This window comes from Acomys russatus, chromosome 4 (assembly GCF_903995435.1).
Source record: "Acomys russatus chromosome 4, mAcoRus1.1, whole genome shotgun sequence".
In the NCBI taxonomy this organism is placed as follows: Eukaryota; Metazoa; Chordata; class Mammalia; order Rodentia; family Muridae; genus Acomys; species Acomys russatus.
Window position 1 is genome coordinate 63,477,867 of NC_067140.1, and position 23,438 is coordinate 63,501,304.

General features: G+C 52.2%; 1 protein-coding gene across 2 annotated transcripts in view; it reads right to left on the reverse strand.

Moving 5' to 3' along the window:
• Positions 1 to 22,348, reverse strand: part of Kcnip3 (potassium voltage-gated channel interacting protein 3) — a 67,546-nt gene extending 45,198 nt beyond the window's left edge. For both annotated transcript variants that reach the window (XM_051144581.1, XM_051144582.1), the window contains exons 1-2: positions 22,201 to 22,348; positions 12,392 to 12,557 (exon numbers count right to left, since the gene is read on the reverse strand). In XM_051144581.1, coding sequence (XP_051000538.1) covers positions 12,392 to 12,557; positions 22,201 to 22,303 — 269 coding nt within the window. In that variant the 5' untranslated portion in view covers positions 22,304 to 22,348. The remainder of the gene's footprint in view (positions 1 to 12,391; positions 12,558 to 22,200) is intronic.
• Between the last annotated feature and the right edge of the window lie 1,090 nt (positions 22,349 to 23,438).

The following is a 23,438-nucleotide window of genomic DNA, read 5'->3' on the forward strand; positions in this document are numbered from 1 at the left end:
TCCCTTGATTTTGCCCCAGCTGCTGCCTGTCACTAAGCCAGCTTCTGGAACTCTCTTCAATCTCCTGGCCCAGCCTTGGTCAGGCAAGTGTTCTGAACTTTGTCTCTGGGCTTTGAGAAACCCTCTCATTATTTTCTTCCATGTTGGAAAAGTCCATAAGAGTGCCTTTGTTTGCAATATGAAGCTATTAAAACTATTTTTTGAGCCTGGTGTAGGGGTGCACTCCTTTAATCCCTACACTTAGGAGGCAGAGACAAGCGGATCTTTGTGAGTTCAAGGCCAGACTGCTCTACACAGTGAGTTCCAGGATAGTCAGAGATACATAACAGAGAGATACTGTCTTTAAAACAAAACAAAACAAAAAACAAAAATTCCACCGGGTGTGGTGGTGCACACCTTTAATCCCAGTACTCAGGAGGCAGAAGCAGGCGGATCGCTATGAGTTCGAGGCCAGCCTGGTCTACAAAGCAAGTTCAGGACAGCCAAGGTTATACAGAGAGACCCTGTCTCAAAAAACCAAAATCGAGCCAAAACAAAACAAAAAATAAACAAACAAACAACAACAACAACAACAAAACCCAACTACTTTTTCCACATCATAGCCAAAGAGAGCAAGAGCCAAGCCTTTGGAAGGGGATGTAGGTCACTCCTGGAGGATTCTCACTGCTCCTCTCCTCAGAGACCTGTCTGTCTAAGGGCTGAAGGTCGGAAGCCATGCTCTGTGTGTTGGGAAAGGATTTGTAAATGCAGATTTTTCTCCTGACACTTTCGGGCCCCATTCCTGAGCCTGCCCACTTATCCACACAGGAAAGGGGAGTACTGCAAAAGCAGGCCTTTGAAGGCAACATCTTAGGGCCCTCTCCACTTTAAGCCTATGGGGTGGCACAGAACGAGGCCACTGCCATTCCTAGGAACATGGAGTTTTAACTACAAGAGCAGAGATTTCATGCACAGCTAGGAGGGTGGGCTACCAGCGGCAAGAGGCGCTTGGTCTGTTCTTGGCTCTGTTCAGGGGATGGGGAGCCAGAATACATCCTAAGAGAGAGTTACCAGCTCAGAAACACCAGATCCTGTGCCTTTAATCCTCAAAGGTGTGAAGTAGATGTGTGTGTGTGTGTGTGTGTCAGAAATTAACAGCCTGTCTAAGATCCATCCTAAAAGGTTAAAAAAAAAAAAAAAAAAAAAAAAAAAAACGGTCCCAGAGGCTCTCTGTCTCAGCTTCTGCTGCCCCCTGGTGGGAAGATAGAGAAATGCCTATTAAGTGAGTCCTTTGAACAGTGTGTGTACTGTTGGGGACTAGAGAGAGGCTTGGATCCAGTGGCCCAAGGCGGGAGGGAGGGATGGACAGGGAGGTTGGAAGGGCTTAGGGGCACTTTCCTAAGAAGTGCCCAGGTCAACTGGATCCAGGCTCCGCTTTCCGCGGGTATCTGCCTAGGGACAGTAAGTGCTGCCACCTCCTCTGTCACAGTGGCTCTGCCTTCACACAGAGCATCCCCAAACATTCTTTTCCATCCCATCTTCCTTTCCCATCACTTCAAAGACTCCTCAATGCCTTCCAGTTCGGAGGCAGAGATCTGGGCACTTAAAGCTATATACACCAGTGGTGCTGATGCTGAGACCAAATGCCCAGCACGCCTATCCCATCAGCCAGTTCTCCAGTATCCCCCTTCCCACTCCCCACTCTCGCCCTTATCTGGGCCTTAAGAGGAGGGAGGCAGAATGGACAGGGGTTGGAGCAGGAAGAAGCCTGGACCACCGTAGCCCAATGAGCCGGGAAAACCCATCCTTACTGCTTGTGGTGGGCTTTAATGGGCTCCACCTCACTAGAAAGAACCTGGGGAAGGCTTGGCAGGTTCACAGAACAATAATGAAGCACAGGACCTTCTAGAACTCAGACAGCTAGCTAGGGACAGGGCTACCAGGAGGTGAGAGATGAGAAGGCAGTTTTCCCTGTGGGGATCTGGAAGCTACAACACACCCAGCTCCACAGACCTTGTGCCTGGGGAAGTGGAATGAGGAGAAATCACATCCTCTCTGTCCTCGGTCACAGACAAGGAAATGTGACTGACACAGAGAAAGCAAGAAACTTTAGCTCAAGGCCACAAAGTCACGCTGTATTATTGGTTGCCCAGCCACTGCTACGGTCCTTTATAGATGCTGTTGTGTCCCGTGTGATGGATGAGTAAACCGAGGGTCTTGCCCAAGGTCCAGCATCAGTACAGAGTAGAGCCAATCCAGGAACCTTCCACAGGCACCAGACACAACCATCTCAATGGCCTCACTCTTCTATCCATTTCACCTTCCAGATGAAGACACTGATGTGGTGAGAGGCTGCACCCCGATGCACATGTGCAGTAAGTTTCCTCTTTTCTCTGGCAGAGAAGATGCCCTTAAGGATGGCCCCTCACTGCCCCTGGTCTTCTGTTTCCCATCACTTACGTATAATGGAGCCACCTTGCATGTGGCCTGAGTGTTCCAAGCTCTCGCTCCTCCCTGCTTCCTTCTGATTGGAATCAGCTTTGTCATTTGCCTGGCATCCTCATTTAGGAGTTGAATAGGACCTGGGTATATGCTCATGTCTATTTGCAGGAGAATGTTTAGTGCATCAGAATTATCCTTGGATAATTCAAGTCAGATGGGCTCCGTTGCTTTAACTGCCAGCGCTGCCTGACCTCTGCCCTGTACCTATCTTGTCTTGAAGTGCTCTGGCTTGAGGGGCCTTGCACAAAGCTCATCCCTCGCTCTTTGGGCTGTGTCTTACCTTTTGGGAAATGGGACTTTCCCATTTCCCCAGTTAAGCCCTTTAGTGACCTGAGTGGAATTGGGGGGAATGTGAGACCAGGGTGAGGGGTCTGGCCTACACCTGGAACAGGGTCAAGGCAAGTTTGGGGCTACCATGGCTGCTCATGGTATAGCCTGCATACCTGCTACCACTTTGGACCCAGCAGGACATGCTCTTCAGAGTCCTCATGTGCCTGGGGAAAAAGAGCCCAGGCTCATCTTCCAAGTTCCTCTCATTCCCCTGAATATGGTCTGGAGAGGGGGGATCTCAGCAGGGAGGCAGGACTACAGGGAACCACAACTGCTGTGGGGATGGCCTTGGCCTGACCACAGCACCAGGTGGAGGGGGTCCAACACGAGCAAAATAACCACAGGATCTGCACACAAATTCATCCACAGTAGGAAGAAAGTGTCAAAGGTGACACTAAGCCAGGATGTCTAGAGACGTTTGTTTCCTTGCCTTGCATAGAATGCTGTAGTCAAAGCCAGACTGCCCTGGGCCTCTTCAGCCCCTACTCCAGAGAGCCCCCTCAAGGCCCAGGATTCCACAACCATCTGCCAGAACAGGTGGCTTGGGTGGGGCTTAGGAGCGGCATACCCAGACTCTTGCCCTCCGCTTGCCTGCTCTGAGCTAGGGAACAGCCTTATATAACCACACTGGCAGGAGTGAGGGTATTCTAAAGACAGACACTGTGCCTCTCTCTCTTTGGCTGGCACTGTTGACACAATGGCTCCCGAGGAGTTGGAATTTCCCCAGGAATCTTGTGCTAGGAGATGGAACAGGCTGAAGACTGGTGCTAAGCAAAGGAAGAGCTTGCCTCCTCAGAAGAGATGCCACACGGTTCTGACAATCTGCTAGACCATCTTGTAGATGAGACTGGCACTTGAGACTGGGCGGGTGGATGATGAGCCAGACCACATCTTGACCAGGGCTGCTTAACTGTGACTACAGCTTGTCCTTAGTTTAATCTAAGTCTCCTGTCAGAACCCTGAAGATGGACTCAGGGGCGCTGAGCTTCTATTTGTTCCTCGTCTCAAATGTGGTCACATTGAATTAATCTCCTTTTTTTTTTCTTTTTTCTTTTTTTTCTTTCTTTTTTTTTATTAATTTATTCTTGTTACATCTCAATGTTTATCCCATCCCTTGTATCCTCCCATTCCTCCCCCCCCCCCCATTAATCTCCTTTTTAACCTTTCACTCTCATTTGTCTCTGTAATTGTATATTGTGGATAGGTGGATGTGCCTAGCTGTTGGGGCCTCAGGATCTGACCCTCATAACTCCAGTAACATTACTGGCTGAACCTTCTAATTGGGTATAAGCCATTGTACTCTTGCTAAGAAAGGAGGGAAGAACAGAAGGACTTCTAGAGGAGGGAACAAGAGGGCTTGCTGGAGCCTTCTGGTGTACACAGGGGAAATGTACAAAACCCACAACTTCTAGGCCATACAGTAGACTGTCTATTGGCAAGGAAGCTGATCACCCTTTACCTCCATGGGGGGCATTCTGAACACACAAACACACACATTCATATTCTCTCTCTCTCTCTCTCTCTCCCTCTCTCTCTCCCCCCCTCTCCCTCCCCCTTCTCCTGGAGAAAAAATATACATATGGATAAAGAGTTAGCAGGAGCAATGCCTTCTTAAAGAGGTCGTGGCCAGTGGCTTGGTGGCCTCCATTATATCCCTCTACCTTGGTCCTGGCTCCCTGGAGTCTCTCCTGGGACTAGTCTAGTCTTGTTATCTTCAATTCCACCCTCCCCTCAAAAGAACTTCTGGAGAGGAAAAGCTACCAAGTGACACAAGACATCAAAAAACTCCCTTTCTTCTGAAAAAATTAGGTGGCTTGGTAACCCTGGGCTCCTAGGTCCTCATCACAGACATCTGAGCTGTCAACAGTGGCCCAGACTCTGGCCTCTCCCTAGACACCTCGTGGTGGCAGACGCCTGTCTTTTCCTTGCCACTCTGATGTTTTAAGCCATTGTTATTCCATAGATTTGGAGATGGGCAAATCTATTGCATTTCACATTTTTCTTCTTATAACTGCTCATTGTGGGCTGTCGGGGTGTCTCTGTGGGTAAAGGCACTCGCCACATGAGTCTGGCTTCTTGATTTCTAGCTCTGTGTGTCACTCCTATGAACTTAGAAGGCGAAGGCAGAACTGACTCCACAGGATTGCCATCTGATTCTTATGCACAAGCTGCGAGCCTGCGTGTGCACACACAGCAACAACCACAATACAGTGCTATCTATTTGTTACCCTGACAGCTCTTAGATGTACCTGGCTCTCCTGTAGATGCCCCAGAGTGGACAGGACAGAAGACAGGTGACAGGCTCCACCCCACTAAGTGAGGTTGACTGCTCCAGTCTGGCTTGCTCACTGCTCGCATGTCACCTCTCTGGGTGGTTGGCATCTCCCTGAAGCAGAAGGCTGCTTTGTGTGTCACACACCCATGACGGTTCATCTTTGCTTTATGGATTTGATTATAAGTCTCTTTGGGGAATCACGTGACTACTTTAGCCAGGGGTCCTTTTCCTCCAGTAACAGGCTAGGACAAAAGAGTCAGGGGGTTCTGAGTTCTAGGTCTGAAGGTCTTAACATCCCGGTTCTCAGATCCCCATCTGCAGGATTCTCTCCCCTTCTGGGTTGGAAGTGCCCACTGCCAGCCAGCAGGGCCTGCCAAGCCCACATGAGAGGCAGAGGGAGTGGCTTAGAAGCAGACTACTGTGACGCTCCCCCCTCCCCCACCCCCTACCCCCAGGCCGGATCAAGGGCAGGCCTCCTGTCAAGCCTTCCAGAGTGGGCTTCTGAGGAATTGAAGGCTGTCATTGATAAATATCTTCTATGCGCTGTCTTAATACACACTGGCTCCCTTCTTTCCTCTCTCTCCTCTGCATGACGTGATAGGTTCTTATTGTCTCTGATGGAGGAGGAATCCTGGAGAGACAGAAAGCTGGGGAGCAGTAAGGGGTAGGGAGCCCACTTAGGCAAGGCAGGGAGGGCTCTCTGGAGCGTTAGGAAGGCTTGGGTCTATATCCACTATGAAGATAAAGATCGTCCCTGATCACCCCATCTCTCTCCAGGCTTGTAAATCTGGGAGCCTCAGCTTGGCCTTCTGAGGGGCAGGGGTCCCTATGAGGATGTACAAGGCTCAGGGATGAATCCTAGTCCCAAACCCTCAGCCCCTTTATCCCTGCCCCCCTACCCACACACACAGAAGAGGGACCACAGTCCCCAGCTCCAAATGGCATCTTCCATCACCTGGTATCCCTGCCCCAGCAAGGCAGCCCTCACCTCGAGCCAGGTTCCCAGAGATGAAGCGGAAGAAGAAGCTGATGATGTCACCCAGGTGCTTCTTACAGCCATGCTGACACTCCTGGAGTCTTGGGTAGTCACCACACCCTGACATGGCTGCTGCCCAGGTCCTGTTTCTCTGCCTGCCTTTCCCAACCCTAGGCTCAGCACCCTTCTTTTGTGACGACTTGCCCTCCGCACATTGGCTTCTACCTTGTCGCTCTCTTTCAATGTCTCTCTTGGTCTTAGCTTATCTTGTGGCCTCTCTTTTGCTATCTCCTGCTCTCAGGAAAGGCCAAAAGACTAACAGCCTCTCAGCTCTCAGCCCAGGACCTGCGATGTCTCCCCGAGCCTGAGTGGTACCTGCGTCTATCTCCTCAACCTCCAGGACCCAGGAGCTCAGTGTCAGCAGCTGCAAAAAGCCTGGATGGGGGTGGGCATTGCTCTTGGCACCTCTGGAGGAGGTGGCACCCCGTATGACTTGCAGCTCAGGGTGTGAACTTCACAGGCCCAGGGCCTTTCTGCAGCCTGCTCTCACCCTGCCCCAGCCTTTGGCTTCCTCTTGGCTTCTCCTTACTGCTCAGGCACCCATCCTATCTGAGTGTCTGAGAAGTATCAGATGAAGAGAGGAAGTGGTCCCTCTCATGAGGAGCACGGCTGGAGCAGAAACTATGGACTCCCCATTTCTTTTACTGGGCACCTGGTGAATACCAGACCACTTGCTGAGGTCCCCTGGCTACCAAGGAGGCACCCAGTCTTCTCTCTGGTTTTACTTACAGACACCAGGACCTGTCAATGGAGAAATAGGGCCAGGTTTTGTTTTGTTTTGTTTTACTTATTCTAGGGCTGGGGATGTAGCAAAGTCAGAACACTTGCCCTCGTATGCATGAAGCCCTTGGTTCAATCCCCAGCAAAAAGGCTGTGGATAACACTTTTAATCCCACTATTCAGGAGGGATTGGAGGAAACTCAAGGTCATCCCTGGCTGCATTGCAAGTTTGAGGCCAACCTGGAATATATGAGAGCCTGTCTCAAAGCCAAACAGAAAGCAATAGTGCCATTCTTTCATGTTCCTTGCAGTCGGTGTGCTTTAGTTCCGGCCAGTGAAACATAAACGGTCTTCCAGAACTTTCTATGCACGTGTTGCTTTACTGATGCAATTGGCAGCAGTTTCTCCTTCCATGTGTCTTTCCTTTCCTTTTGCCTGGAATACTGCCGAAATGACTAGAGGTGACGTAACCACTTTGAAACTAAGAAGGAGAAAGGCCAAAGAGCCGAACTTGCAAACAGCTGTAAGTCACTCCCTAACTCAAGTGGAGCAACTGCTGCTCAGGGCTTCTGTTACAAACGTAGGGAAGTCAAATGGCCACTTCCAAAGCAGAAGGTGAACTGCTTTGTGTCGCACATTCTGCCAGGCGAAGAAAGTGCAACGCTTGTTGACACTTGTGTACCTGCTCACGTATGCTGCTCCGAGCTATTCACTGAGCACACACAAAGCCTGTGTAGCAGGCCCAGCAGGCAGCAACTCTGGCTTTGGGTCTACTGACCCAGTGTATTCAGCGACTATAGAAAACGTGTCTCAGGCAAGTTGTGGCACCCTCAAGGTCCATGCAATCTCCAACAAGAGAACTGTATGCATTCAAGTTTCCAGAAAAGCATGTTTCTTTGACAGTATTTTTTACCTTTGCATACAGCTAGTTGTTGGGTACTGGATTGAAGATTTTAGGTGCTGGTAGCCCTGAGCCCTGAGCTAACCCCCTACCCCCACTAGGCATCTACCTCTGGCCCTAGGCCTGGTGGATTGTGTGTGTGTATCTATCACCAGGTGTGTTGATGTGGGTAAGGTCCAAGCCAGGACAAATGATGCTGGGGGAGGGGTGGGCAGGTAGACAGACAATTCAGCCCTGTTGTTTGTCTTTCCTCTCAACCACACTGATTTTCTCACAGGAGTCTTTTAGACTGAGGAGGGAACTCACATGTGATCGACAGGCAGAGTGGCAGGAAAGGTGACACCAAGCAGTGAGGCCTCTCAGGGCATGGGCAGGGGAAAGGGATCTCTTTCCCATCTTCAAGGCTAGGAGACTATTATGTGCACTGCTTCCTAAGCTGTAGATGCTGGAAGGAGAGGTGGCCTGATGGAGCGTTTGCCATTGATCATGGCCTGTGGTTAACCATGGGGTCAGGTGTCAGGGAGGTGGAAGGGGGACATGGTCGGAGAAGGACCCATCTGGGGGATAAATCCTTTCTAAACGCTTTTGAGAAGGTGCCAGGGCTGAACAGGTGCCTGGCAGCCTAGGAGCCAGGTGGCCTCTCCTCCTAGCAATGGTGGCACCTGTCCATAAACAAATTACCACTTATCCCATTTGACCTACGTTACTCAGCATTCAAGGGACAAACCTCCCCCTTCCTGGCTGTTGTGGCGGCAGCTGTTACTGTCATGTGCCCAGTTAGCCAGCAGGTGGCATCCTTTAATTGCAGACAAGGGACCACTCTTTTGGTTGGTTGGTTGGTTGGTTTTCTGAGACAGGGTTTCTCTCTGTAGCCTTGACTCTGTGTAGGCCTGGACTCAACTTGTAGACCAGGCTGACCTCAAACTCACAGAGATCCACCTGCCTTTGCCTCCCTGAGGGACAAGGGGCCACTCTTAATAAAATCCCCTCACTTGGATTGACTAGCCCCTGGCTTAAGACCCTCCAGCACCCCAACTGCTGTGCGCACCACACACGGAAGTCACCTACATCACTGTCATTGACCAAGGGGCTTGGTCCATGTCCTGCTATTCTTTCCCTGTCCCCATTCCTGCCACAGCCGGACCAGTAGAGATGTCCACTAAAGACAGAGAAAGGGTAGACGCAGCTGCCAGAGTCAGGCACAGTCATACACACAGGACACAGCACTTAAACGCGATCTGCCTCTCTGTCCAGAAGGCAGCCCAGGGACCAGGAGAAACAGGAGGTGGGCCTTCAATCACCCCACCCACTAAGTGTTTTCCTGTCTCTAATGCTTTGGGTTCCAGGTGAGAGGACTTGGATTCCAGAGGAAGAAACCTCAAGGGGAGACACCCATGGGCTGTTGCTCCAGAGGCTATGAGTCACCTAGTCCCTTTGGACTGCTCTTCTCAGAGAGTAACTAACAAGAACCAGGTGGTGGTGCTGGTCCTGGGGGTGGCGACACAGAGCAGCAAGAAGGACAGCACTTCAGCACAGTGGCTTCTCTGGGAATCCTAATGACACTCATCAACAGGGGCAGGTCCCAGGTGGTATAGACCTCTAAGGAGCAAAGGCTTGGTTTGCTCTGGAGCTCTGGGGCGAGCTAAAGATGGCTACTCTGCGATGCAGCTGGAGGAGCGGAGAGTCCATCTGTCTTTTCCTGAATCCGAACTGACCCTGTGACTTGAATGGCTGACGAGCTTGCGGGTCTACCCGTCGGGGGAGGGGTGTGGAAGGGCATCTTTGGTTCCATGAATGGCTGTGTTGTGTGACACAGAAGCAAGAGCTGCCCAGCACAGGAAGCATTTCCCACTGTGGCAGCTGCAACAATGTCTGCTTTATCGCATGCTGGCTCCCTGCTCCTCCAGTGTTTCGGTGACCTTCCCCTAGATTCAGAGGCTTGGCTTTCTGCTTGACTCGGGCAGCCAGGACCACAGGCCATTTAGGGGGAAAGATTTTTTTTTTCTAACTTAGATAATCTTGCAGACCTCCTGGGGAAGCCAACTTGAGAAGCAGGCCTGACAAGTTAGTGGCATCAGCTACAGCTGAAACCACACCTCAGAAGGCATTCTGCCAGCAAGGGCCACCCACAGAGCAGGCCAGAGTCACAGCTCTGGCACACTGAGATGTCCCTAGGGTCCTGGGCTGAGAATGGTGCTTCTGGGTGGGCAGTCAAGCTGCCTGCCCTACCCTACCGTCTGAACCCATGCACCTTAGAGACCACTGTGGCTGTCCCTCTCCTAACACAGCTACAACTGGACCTAGTCCTTGCACTCCCACTTTGAGGTCCCCGAGTCTTGCCCATCCTGGGTTTAGGTCTCAACTCACTCAAGTCTTGGGGAATGCTGTGCTGGGCCTTGACCTCCACTCTCAGCCATCCCAGATAGCTGCTTTTCTGATCTCACTGCTGAATGGAAAAAAACTCCAACAAGAAGGGCAGCAGCTTGGCTGCTGACCTGCCACGGGCACTCAGTGCCCAGGATACTGTGGCAGGCCTCGCTGGACATGTGATGGAGAAGCCCTGAATGATGCTTACTGTTCTGTGGACCCAGAGCCCGAGGAGCCGACTCATCAGCTGCAGCATGGCATTTCACATGCACACAGAGTCTGCGGTGTGACCACACTGATGGAGTCCTCCTTAAGGGCCACAGATGATGTGTTTGAACTGAGTAACTGGGACTCAGGACCTTGCCCAAGGGAGACAGGGCATATGAGATCTCCATTCCTCAGTCTGTGGGGTCCCCTGGTCAGAGTGCTTCTGGGCTCCAATGCCTGGGAAACCCAGCAAGCCATGTAATCTCTTTTAGCACCTGTGGACTCTTAAGTAAAATGAAACAAGGGGGAGGGGGTGGGCTGTGGCTCTGGCTTCACACAGCTGAACACCGCTTGCCTCCCATCAGTCCTTTCTTCTCTCAGTGCCTGGCAACCTCTGATAAACACGCCATCCACGCAAACTCAGGCTGGGCTGGACTGGTCCATGCTATCCTGGCCTAACCTTCCACTGTGTACCTCTGAAGGGTGTGACTGAGAAAAGGCCCTGTCCTCTAAGAAGCCACCCTGAATGGGGCGGGGCCATAGTGTGGCTGTTCCTATCCTGTGGTGACCGTGACTGTGAACACACCCTGATCGCTCTCTGACTCTCCACCCAACTCATCCTGGCCTCATCCAGAGCCCCAGTAGATAGGGCTGCCGGTCAGAGTGGGCGTCTATGGAGAAAACAAGGGGCTTCAGCAAGCCCCTGATTCTAGCTGTCATCAGGAAAATTCAAGATGGCAGACGGCAGGGGGCACTCTAAGTCTGAAGGGGGCGGAAAGCTGAGCCATCTAGGATGGAGTTGAGTCCCTCAGATGCACTCAGAAGCCACACCAGAGTGCCACTGCTCTCTTTGCTTTTGGCACCCACACTGGTGGACAATGGGAAACATTTTCACATTGGTGCAAATCACACGGCTCTGTGAGGGTAGCTTCAACAAGTTCTGCCGCCTGCAAGGCCACAGAACAGCTTGGGGCCTGGGAAGGCTCCCCCACATGTGTTAGTGTTTCTGTGGAAAGGTTTGGAGACAAATGTCAGCTAAGAGTGACAGCAGCGTACAAGGGCCAGGGCTCTCGTGGGATGGAATAGAGCCACAGAGCAGCGAGCAAGTCCGGGTGGGCTTTGCAGCTACAACTGGGGTCAGGATGCGACAGCCTTGTCCCCTCATGCATATGCTTGCGCAGACCACTGTGCTTGCTATCTCAGCTCTGCTCATGTGCACCATCCAACTTGGGAGGCTAGGAACCGTGATTGTACCCATTGTCCGACAAAGAGACAGCAAAAGAAAACACACAAAGCAGTCTCCAGGCCAAGCACGTCTCTTGTCCCGGTGACAGATTCTCATACATGCCTCTGCGCCATCAAAAACATATTGGGTATGGAGATGGACCTTGCAACTGATCCTGGCATCCTGGTATGGGGCTGCGCTTCCACATGGATGGTGCATGTCCATGTTTGTGTATGTGCAAAGGTGCATGTGTGCATGTGTGAGAGACTACCGGGGGCTCTGTGCGGTTGTCTCTGTTTTTTCTATACTATCATTCCTGGTAACTACCCCAAGTAGCTGAGAATAAGTACATCACAGTTACTGCTGCTAGCCCCAGCTCCACACCATGAACACCCCAGGATGCCAGCCTCAGTCTCTGGGTACATGGGGCAAGAAGCAGGAGGGGCTAGATTAGGGTGTCTTCAACTCTGCCCTGTGGGTGGGTCCAGGGCCTTTTTCTACAGAGGTCTTAGAAAGAATGCTCAAAATGTTCAAGACAGCTCCCCAGGCACGTGCTGGAGGTAGAGCCCTGGCTTCTCAGCCTCCAGCCTGCCTCTATCTCCCATCCACTCTCTGAAAAGCCTGTGTATGATCTTGGTCCTCTGTGCCCATGTCATGCGTTAGAGCTCAGGTCTCTGTGTGGAACAAGGCATCAGTGAGAGGAGGGTGTGATTGAATGGAGAATGGGGACATGTTTCTCAACAGAGGTGGAGGCAAGATGGCTCCGCGTAGCCTCTGTGGCCTCAGGAAGGCCAGGGCTCAGGCTGATCTATGCCCTCCCTCTCTGGACCTCAGTCACTTTTGTCCTACCTGAGCCTTGTGGGGCAGCGCTGGACAGGATCCACTTGATCAAGCAGCAACGCATCAGGGCCTGGCGAGTGAACCGTGGCCTCTGCCACTTGATGCCTTCCTTTCTGCTCAGCGGTATGCGCCCAGGGTCTCCCAGGAGGCTGCCATCCGATGCCTTCATTGCTTCCTGCAGAGGGAATGGGGGGGGCTAGGTAGGGGGCTCCTGAGCATAGGCTCACAGGAGGGACCGCCAGAGGGTCCTGTAGGCCACTCTGATACCCTGGGTGATGTCAGTCCTAACCCTATGAGGAGCCTGCTCTATAAGCTACAGCAGTGCTGGCAGGAGGAACACACACACACACACACACACACACACACACACACACACAACTCCCCCCACATGACACACACACACTCCTGACCATGAACCCCACGCACAGGGCCCTACTGCCCCCACCAACTCTCATAGTTTCTTTCCATTCTGCACTCAGGCTCGGGCATAGGGTGGGGCCCGGAAGAAGGTTCTCCGAAATGCAAGGGCAGAAGTGAGCCCAGACTTGTTCATCTCAAACTCATCCCTTCACAAGCCAGGCTGCTAGAGATGAGTAGCTCCATAGAGAACTGACTGAAGCCTCAACAAGAGAGATGCCTGGCACAGGGGACATGCTGAGGTGGGTGCACTTCCTGTCTTCCAGTAAGGGCCTTGCTTGGGTGGGGTTTTTGACTGGAAGTGACCCGAGAGTGGATGAAAATCTGTGTGATCTCCTGAACAGAACACCCACCAAGCTTGAGGATCTAAAGCAGCATGCCCGTGGCCACCTGGCCAGCCACTTAGGGGGACCTGGGGGATGTTGAGAAACAGTGGGACCTAAATTTGAGCAGGTATGAATCAGAAAAGGTCACCCTGGAGCCATGGTCAGAGCAGAGATTTGTTTGCCTATGGCAAGACTGACCCTTTCAATCCTGGCTGTCAAACTCTCTGCCACCTTCAGTCCCTAGTGGTGGCAGGGGGAGCTCCCAGCTGGGCAGGCTGCAGTCAGCCATGACAGGCCCTCTGGGCATCTGGTTTGTTTTGTCTGTGCCCTGTCTCCCGCCAGCACAGCAATGGGACAGGTTTGATTTTGGCTCACAGTTGTCAGTCATCCATCATCTTCCCGGCAACACCCATCTCCAAGGCTCACTTGGCAGTGTGAAGGGAAGGAGGTGCCAGGAATGTGGAAAGAGGCCTCTCCACACACATATTGTGCATGCTCCAATATATATACATATGTATTCAGGTATGCATACACAGACCTACACACACAGGCACATACTTGCACACACCCAGCCCCGGCTAGAGCAGAAGCGCCCTCTACATTACTAAACATCTCATTCAGGAGAGAAATGGCCTCGGTGAATAAAATCTGTATGTTGGTCAAGAAGCGGGGGCAGGGTGGGTCTGGCATGGTGGCGTTTCAGTATTTCATGAATTCGTTGCTGAAGACTCTGCACGTAGGGAGGAGAGAGGACACTGAGATGGACCTAAGAGCCTCAGTGCCACTTCCTTAGAACTGCTGCCACCCAGCCACTAACCCGACCTGCAGTGACTCAAATCCTTGACAGGTGTGGTGGATCCCATGATTTTCCAGGGCAGCCTGAGACCCCTTAGAGCACCCTGGTCTGAGCTAGAAGTCATCTTGTCGCCACTGCCCAGTGAGGTGGGTCACACCATCTTTTTACAGGCAAGGAAACTAAGTCCCTGAGGAGTTTGGTACGTGCCATGCTGTGATGTGGCATTCTGACTTCAAAGTTCAGATTATTTTGGCCACAGGCTTCCGAATACTTTGTTCATGGGACCAGGTCTTTGGAGAGGATTCAGAAGGTGGGAGTTGAGGACCCCAGCCTCCCCTAACCAGATCTACAGTCTTCAGAAGTAACTGTTTATGAATGTCCTTGGCTAAGGTGTCCTGGTGCATTTTTTTTCTCCTGGTAAAGAGTCAGAGTGATGTCTAGACCCCTGGACTGGCTTCCTCTACCTGGTTGAGTGGCCAGAATTCTCAACTTAAGCACCTCAAGGCAAGGGCTGTGATAGTTTCCTTTCCTGAGGTAGCAGAGATCTCTAAAGAGAAGGAAGGACAGAGAGAAGGGAGCCTTCCATACTCCCACAGAGGAGTCCAGCTTGTGGCCTGGGCCCATCGTACTGTGAGGGAGGGAGGAGCAGGGTGAGGTGAGCACGGGTCATCCTCATGAATATTTGACACTTGTCTGTCTGGGAGAGGGTCTGATGATTAGCTGCCAAGGGATGTTAAATGGCTCTTCTGACACCCTCTTCTTGCTTCCCAGGCTCAAAGGCATTGAGGGGAGGGAGGTGACCCCAGTGCCTCCTCACTGGGAGGGGAGGTGACAGAGTGAGGGCTGCTGGGTCAGGGAGGACAATGGAACAGAATTTAAACATCCATTTGCCCCTTCTTGGAGTCCCTGATGGCTTCCTGTCACTTTGCAAATCACACCATGTCACACGCCTGCCCCCAGATCACTGTGCTCCTCACAGGCTTTTCCTCTCTCCACAGCACTGCCTGGGTATTGGGTATCTACTGATCCCTGCACTGGACACTTGTCCCCTGGATGCTCAAGGCCACCCTCAGGTGTCAGACCCCTAGAATACTATTCTAACTAGGTCACTCCCATGTGCCTCCGTTTCAGCCTCTGTTGCTGCACCTCCTGGCAGCATGGCATATGGCTTTATTATCCTGCTTTCTCAGTTCACTCCAGAATGTCAACACTGAGACTCTGTGTGTGTGTGTGTGTGTGTGTGTGTGTGTGTGTGTGTGTGTGTGTGTGTGTGTGTGTTTGTGTGTGTATACACTTGTGTAAACTGCTCTTTCTATCATAGAACCTGGCACCTAGGAGTCCTTCGTTTCCCAAACTCTGCAGTAAAAAACCATCCATCCAGAATAAAGACGCGCAGACATGTCACCAAAGAGAACAGAGACGGCACAGAAGCACCTGGGGAAATGCCACGAGGGAAATGCCCATCAAAAACCACCATGAGGGCCAGCAAGATGGCTCAGTGGATAACGTGCTTCCAAGTCTAAGGACCCAAGTTGAATTTCTAGAACCCACACAAAGGTGGAGAGAATGGATTCCACCAAGTTGTCCTCTGTACCTATCTATCCACCTACCTATTTACAACACACACACACACACACACACACACACACACACACACACACACACACACTCAAATACATTTTTTAAAGACCGCTACCATGAAAAACACGATTTCTACCTGGCCCTGGGAACACAGGATACTTTAGCCACTCTTGGGAACAACATGGCAGGCCGCTAGCAGACAGAGCACACCGCTAGCACACAGCCTGGCAGTTTTACTCTTGAGTGGATGTCCCAGGTGGCTGAATATGTATGTTCAAACAAAAGTGTATAACTGAATATTTATGGTAGTTTTACTTGTAAGAGCCACAAACTGGAAACAGCCGGATATGTGTAAGTGGAGGAATGATGACGGCAGGGGTGGTATGGCTGTCCCAGCAATTCCCAACTACGAGCAGAGAGGACCTGCACACCCGTCACAGCCTGAAGACTCAGAGTGAAGTTGAATGAAAAACCAGTCCTGAAAGGTCACATGCCACATGAGCCTATTTACATAGCATTTTGAAATGACGGCGTGTTAGCAAAGGAGAGCAGATTAAAAAGCCAAGGATTGGGTGGGGGAAGGGCGGAGGGATGAGAAAGGTGTGGTTATGAAAGGGCAACAGGAGGACCTTTTGGGGACAGAGCTACTGTGGCATCTTGATGGCAATGGTAGATGCACAAACTACAATGTTCTAACAGCCACACAGGTACACATAGGCCACTGGGGCAATTTGGGTGACATTGGTGGTGGCATCAGTGTCCATACCATGAGTGTCATATTGTACTAATCGGGTTTTGTTTTTAAAGAGGGTCTATTTAGACCTAGCTGTCTTGAGTTAAAGGCCTGCGCTGTACACCCAATATACACTTTGCCTTTTTTTTTTTTTTAAGTCAGGGTCTCTCATATCTCAGGCTGACATCAAATCCAGCTTCCTAAGAATGTTCTTGAACTCCTGATCCTTCTGCTCCTACCTCCCAGATACTGAGACTGTTGGTACATGACAGTATTGTCTGAGTTTTCCCCAGGAAAACTGGGCAAAGTGGACATGGGGGTCTATTTTTTTTTAACCATACTTAATTGAATAAAGGTTTCCTCGGAGCCAGGTGTGGTGATATACACCTTTAATCCCAGCACTCAGGGAGGCAGAGGCAGGCGGATCACTGTGAATTCCAGGCTAGCCTCATCCACGAAGTGAGCCCAGGACAGCCAAGGCTACACAGAGAAACCCTGTCTCAAAAACCAAACCAAAACAAAACAAAAGCTTCCTTGGAGGCTGATGAGATGGCTTTAGTGGCTGAAAGAACTTGGGGTCAATCCCCAGGACCCACATGGTAGAAGAACTGAATTCTGCAAATTGTTGTCTGGCCTGCATACCTGTGCGTGTGGAATGAAGCAAAGGGGTTAATGTCAGATGTTTACGATGTGCTGAGCTGTGGGCAGTGATGCGGGTGTCAGGGCCAGAAACCTGTCCCCATGGAGACACAGGGAGCAGAATGCCTCACGCCTTTATCTGGCCCATGGCAGTCCAGTTTGGCACAGTTGTCCCAAGAGTTTTCGCCACATCAGGTCCTTGATCCCAACACCCCACTGCACAGTCCCTCACCCCACACAGGTGCCCTGAAAGTTATGGTGCCCAGGGACAGTTGCCCAACACACTGCTCACGACCTGCTGGGACTACCTTCTCCTTTGAGGGTCTGTCTGGAAAAATCATGGAGTCAGACTACTGGGGTCCCAAAGGCTCTTGGGAGCTAGCATAGTCTCTAGCCCCAGAGAACCCCAAATATCAGCCCAGGAGATTAGTTAAGGTATCTAGTGGGCATAGCTACCCAGATGGGGTGGGCTGCATTCGCTGCAGACTATGGAGAGTTCTGACAAGCTTCTTTAAAATATCCAGCAGTTCCAGAGGTCTATCTTAGGCTAAATGAGCATGCAAAGTGCTTTGACACATATGCACACACACACATACATATGCATGCATGCACGCATGCACATGCATACACGCATGCACATGCATACAAACACTAAAGAAAACAAGCACACTGCCTCATGGATGGAAACAACAGTGAGTAGTTTTCTAAAAGTGACCAGGTCACTGGATGCTGGTGCAGAGGCCATACCCTCCTTTGGGCTGGTGTGGGGGGTGGGATCTGGGACAGGCTGAGAGCAGAGGGAAGAGGCCCCGTGGCCAGCTAGGCAGAGACTTGAAGGCTGGGCCCTCATGTCCTCTCTGGGAAATCCTGAACTGAGTACTGAACTGCCCCCCCCCCCAAGCCTCAGTTTCTTCATCTGCAGATAGAGATCACAGCACGCCCTCCCAAAGTTATGGGAAATGTAGAAGTAATGACTACAAAGAGAAGCTCCCAACCGTGGCAAGTATCGCTGCCTTTATGGCCCTAAGTTAGGGGTCTTACTGCCTGTGCAAGGGAGAAAGAGCAACCCACAAAACCCAAACTCAGAAAAACTGTGTCAGGAGATCTAAATAGCCATGTCCACCTGGACAGGCGGGGTCTGCTGCCTGGGGACCACATTTTTATTAAAAGACAAACAACACCCCCTCAAAAAACCTCTCCTCTGTAGCATTAGAATGCAGCTGAGACCTAGAGTACTTATCTGACCAGATAAAAATTCCGGTCTATGATAGGAGAGGCCGTATTCCAGGCTCTCAAGCCCTTGCCTTCCCATAAAGACTGTCCTGAGGCCAGGCTCAGAGACAGCTGTGGGGTTAACCTGCACCCCTCCTTTTATAGGGACTGCCTAGATGCATGCTGGCTCACCCAGCACCCACTAGTTGTTTGCTCTATTTCCATCGAACAGGACAGATGGCAGAAAGCAGTGGTGGGTGTTGTGTCGTGCAGGCCCCCCAGAGACTTGGAAGCTTTGAGAGCCTGAGTTCTCCACCCACCGCTGGGCACAGACAGATGTGAGCCAGGTAGCTCATTTTGATGGGGGAAGGTGAGACAGTCACATGTCCCTGTAGGTGGGAGCATGCACATACACACCAGAATATATATACTCTCACATGTGCACATGTGTGTATGCACACATCCCTGGGCCTTATACTCAGGGTGCTGCAGCAGCAGAGGCCAGCACTGGGTGGTCCTGGTCTTGTGTCTGATGCCTGCCAACTTGCCAGGACGTGAGGTCCTCATGTCCTTGACAATGAGGATTTTACCCTTCTGGGGGGCTGGTGGTATGAGGCCATGGCACAGAGGAGCTAAGTAACTTGTCTGTGGCCACACAACTGATATATGAAGGAGTAGAGCTGAGCCCCAGCCCATATGACGCAGAGCCAGGGCTCACAGACAGCAGGGGCATCCCTGAGCCCTCGCCGGGCCACTCCCTCTGTGGCCAGGGCTACAGGGGTACTAACGGGCTAGTGAGCTTTTCTACGGGGCAATGGGGAGAGGCGCAGTGTGGTTTTTCCAGCTGCCCACTGCACAGCACAGTGGGCTGAGCCCATCTGGGGCCCAGGCAGAGGCTCTGGGCATATCTAGTCCCCAGTGAGAAGTTGGAGGCCCAGAGAGGAACAAGTTTGCCTCAGAGGCATGGGGACAGAGACCTAGCTAGCACTGAGTTTCTTAGGATCACTGCCCTGAGTGCCTGCCCAGAAAGAGGCTTTTGCCACAAGGCCAGGTAAGGGCACTGTCACCAGGAAAAGGGATCTCCTTTTTGTCCCATAAGTCACCCACAGGCTGGAGGCAGGGGACAGCAAGGACTGAGAGGATGTTCTCAGTCTAGCCTCTCTGCTCTGCCTCACTGAGCATGAGTGGAACCGAAGCCGGATGAAGGGCAGCTGGACAGAGTGCTGAGATAGGCCAGGCCCCTCTTGGCTGTCCTCCTGCCTGCCAGCTCCCCCTGCTCTAACCCTGGCATTGTCACATGGGTGCTATGTGGTGTTCTAGGATGTGGGCTGATCACAGCTGACAGATGCACCTGTTCAAGGGGTGGGGGTGGGGTGGGGGACATCAGTCAGCTGGGGCTGGGAGCAGTGCTGTGAGTCACCCACACTGTGCACATTTCCCGCCTGGGGCAGGGCTGATCAAGGCAAACGCTGTCCCCCTCTTTTTTCTCTGCCTTGAAAGCCCTCACAGAAGCCAGGACCAGTGGGGTGAGGGAACGGAGGGCACCCCTAAGGCCGGTCTGAGGTACTCAGATACTTCTCTACTTTTGGGGAAGATGGGAATAAGGGAAGGAGACTGGTCAGAGTTGAGCTAAGTTGGTAGAACGCTTGTCTGGTATATATGAAGGCCTGGGTTTGAGTTCCAGAATGAACTGGGTAAGGTGGCACACACCTGTAATCTCACCACTGAGGCAATGGAGACAGGGGATCAGAAGTTCAAAGTCATCCTGATATATAGCAAAACCTGCTTGGCTATAAGAAACAGAAAATTTAAATAAAATCTAAGAAGGAGGAAGAGGAGGAGGGACAGAACACATCTGGATCCACAGCCCAGAAAGGGGCTAACCGGCAGCAGGTGTGGTGTCACTTGTATCACTAAGTAGCAAGATAAGAAGGCACAAACAGGTCACAAAGTCTAGAGTCATACCTCCTTGGCTGCCTGGTTAAAGGCATGCCCTTCTCCCCTTGAGTTTGCTCCTGTCACTCTCCATATGCCCAACCCAGTGCTGTGCTACGGAAGACAAAACAGCTCAATTCTAGTCCCCACACTGCTTGCAGTCTAGGACCCTCCTATGTTCCTCACAGGTAGAGTGAGACCACCACCAAGACCTATGTGGTGGGCCACACCCTTTCCCACCCAATGTTCTCAAGGACTGCCTTTGAAAACAGGGCAAATTAAGGCCCCTCTTTCAAGAAGCTGGAGAGGCTCCCAGGGCCAAATGGATTAATCCAGAACACCACCTCAGAATCTGGATGCTGTTGGCTCACTTTTCCTGACCCAGGGTTTGGCTCAGGAGGCCTGGCGTTGTGGTCAGTGCCTACTCTGAGCTTGGGTAGCATTTGAATGAGGGTGGTAGTGCTTGTTCTGCAGCTCCAAGTGAGGGTCAACAGAGGAATGGCTGGAGAGTGTCTGAGGAGAAGATGGGCAGAGCTGGCAGCAGCCATTGACTGTGACAAGTGGGGCCAGCTCCCAGATGATGCTGGTTGTTGTCCCTCCTGTGCCACTTTCATAATCTCCTACTGGTAAGAGACAGTGGGGACTTCACCCAGAAGCAGTGTAACTGTGGGGCTGGCTCCATCCTGGGAGTCCAGGGGCAGGCATAAACAAAGAGCTCTGTGGGAAGCTCAGGAGCCGATTTGGGGTACAGTGGAGTCAGAGTGGCCAAGAGAATGGTCAGGTGGACCGAGGGACTCTGGCTACTGCCCATGTGGTAGGGTAGTGGTAGTTAGGGTCCCAGGGAGAGTTCTAGGGATCAGAGTCACCAGAGAGGCATAAGAGAAAGGGGCTATCCCCAGCTGGCAGACAGAGCCAGCTGTATGCACATCTGCACACACCTGGCTGTAGAAAACCTCTGCATCTCTGGACACACAGAGCCACATTGCTGTTGGGGAAGGGGCACAGTCACAGGGTATACGTGACTGTGCTCACACGCCTGCAAGGTCCACGCTCATACCAATGCTTGTGGGTGCGCGCAGCCTGTGCTGCATGCAGTGTGCTTGTAATGTGAGTGTGCACGTGAGTGTGGGACAGAGGGCTGGGTATGCTTCTGCACTGCCAGCCCAGAGGTGGTTAGGGACACTTTTGTCAAGAGAGAAAGTACCCTTCAAGGTGGCTTGTTCTTAGGCTCAAATGGCTTTGTTTTGTCTGCTGATCCTTCTGGATATCTTGGGCAATGGACCAGACAGGACAGGGGTAATATCCTGGACTCTGGGGCAGTATGGCCTGAAACCAGTCGCCAGCCCTCTCTGGGCTGCTTGTCCTCCTCACCTCCTCATGGGGAGGGGGGCGGGAAGCCATCTCTCGGCAGGAAAGACTGCAAGATGCCGGCCCAATATCTCTTCTTTTTAAAAACAAGACCCTGGTTTCCTTATTTGGGGCGTTCAACTGGATCTGGTTCTTTTTTCCCCTAAGCAAGACCATCCCGGACTTGTGGGCAGCGCGCAGGGCTCCAGGCCAGACTTTGTGAGGGTCAATGCTAAGCCGGGGCATAGCTTATTTTTTTTGGCTCCATCCTTCCCTTCACCTCGTTACTATTTCTTAGACTTTGTGCCAGGTGCCTCTTCGCCTCCCCTCTCCATTTCTGGAGAGGCGGAGCTACTTGGGGCCCTATTGGGGTCTCATACTGTTTAAGAAGCGGGGGTGACTCTTCATTTATTCATTGAAGGATTGCTTGAAAGCTTTGATCATTGGCTTGCCCCCCTCCCCCCCGCCACACACACACACAAGACACCCTTCTCCATGCTCCTGTGTCTCACTAAGGTCTATGAGGCTAAGTTCAGGGTAAGATACCCTGCCCCCACCGCGCCCCAGGGACCTAACTGAACGGGACAGGCCGTGGAGCTAACCTTAAGCCTCTCTTCTGCCCACAGACACCCAGAGCCTCTTCCACTCAAAAGGGCCATAGGATCCCAGCCTCCCAGCCAAGATGCACCCCCAAATTATTTTTCCTTATAAGGGTCAGCAGGAGTAGGGGTGAAGGAGGAGAACCACTGTGGAAACAGTTCCTAGTCAAGAGTAACTCCTAAGCCCCCCATTTGCCCAAGTCCTGGCAAGCCCCCAGCCCCTCAGCACCTACCTTGGCCCTCTGCATCTCTGCTGCTGAAGGGGACTGTCACTAGCCTTCCCGCTTTGCAGCCTGAACAAGCCAGACTGCCTGGTCTGGCTGGCAGCTGCCTCATGTTTGCCTGGACCCAGACGCAATTGTCACTGGAGGCTTCTCCTCCGCCCCCTTGCCCACTCCCTCCCTCCCTCTTTCCCTCCCTTTCCTGGTCTTAGCTCCACCTCTCTTCCTCTGCCTCTTCCCCCCTCCCTACTTCTCTCCCCTCCCCCTTCCATCCCTCCTTCCCTCCTTCCAGTTTCTCTTTCTCCAGTCTATCCGTCCCCCTGTCTAGGCCCCTGTCTAGGCTCGGGGTCTGGCCCTGACCCTGGCCCTTTCCTTCAAGTACATGGTCTGTTCCCACCCTTCCTAGTCACAGGGAAAGTGGGGGTGGGGGGGCATTCCACCACCAGTCCCTGCCCAGACAAAGAGGGGAGTCCTTGTGATTACATCACTAAGGTAACATCTGAGGTCTTTCCACCTCTTTCACTGATCTCTCCCATCCCTCAGTCACCTCTGTGTCACCCCTCAGTGGGGCCTTGCAGTGTGGAAATCTTCCAAGCTGGAGCAAGCTCTTCACACTTTCCCGGTTTCACTGTCCGCTGGCTCTTGAGGCTAGGACCAAATTCAGGGATTCTGGGCAGCCACCGGATCTGGAGATGGAGGAAGGGATCAAGGGTCCTGTGCATCCCTAGGTGCCCTATAGGAGACAAGCTCTTGGGCATTTTTAATCCCCAAGGGAATCCACCAGGAGCCAGGTGCTGAAAACCTGCGCCAAGTTTCCCTTTTTGGCGCCCTAAGGAGCCTGCCTGTGCCAGTGGTTCCCATGGAAACAGAGCCTGAGCCGGCCCCTCCTTCCCAGAAATCCCCGGAGCACTTGCTCGACCTCCCTACCCTGTCCTACCCCCTTTTTATTCAGTCAGCCAATTAGCTCCAGCTGCCAGACCCTCCGGGGCAAAACCCTGGGGCTGTTGATCCTGAAGTAGGAAGGCTGTCCCAGGAGGGGAGGTGACAGCTCTGCCTTCTGCTCAGCAGGACTTCACTCTGGGCAAGAGACTCTTGCAGACCTGAGGGCTCTCTGGGAAAGGGGATGGCAAGGGCCGCAAAGGCTCCCAGGTCTGGGCCAATCTTCCCAGCTGTCTTCCTCTTGCACTAGGCAAGTCCCTGCCAGGCCTTGGAGTCACACAGTGGCTTCGAGAGAAAAGGGCCATTTTCCC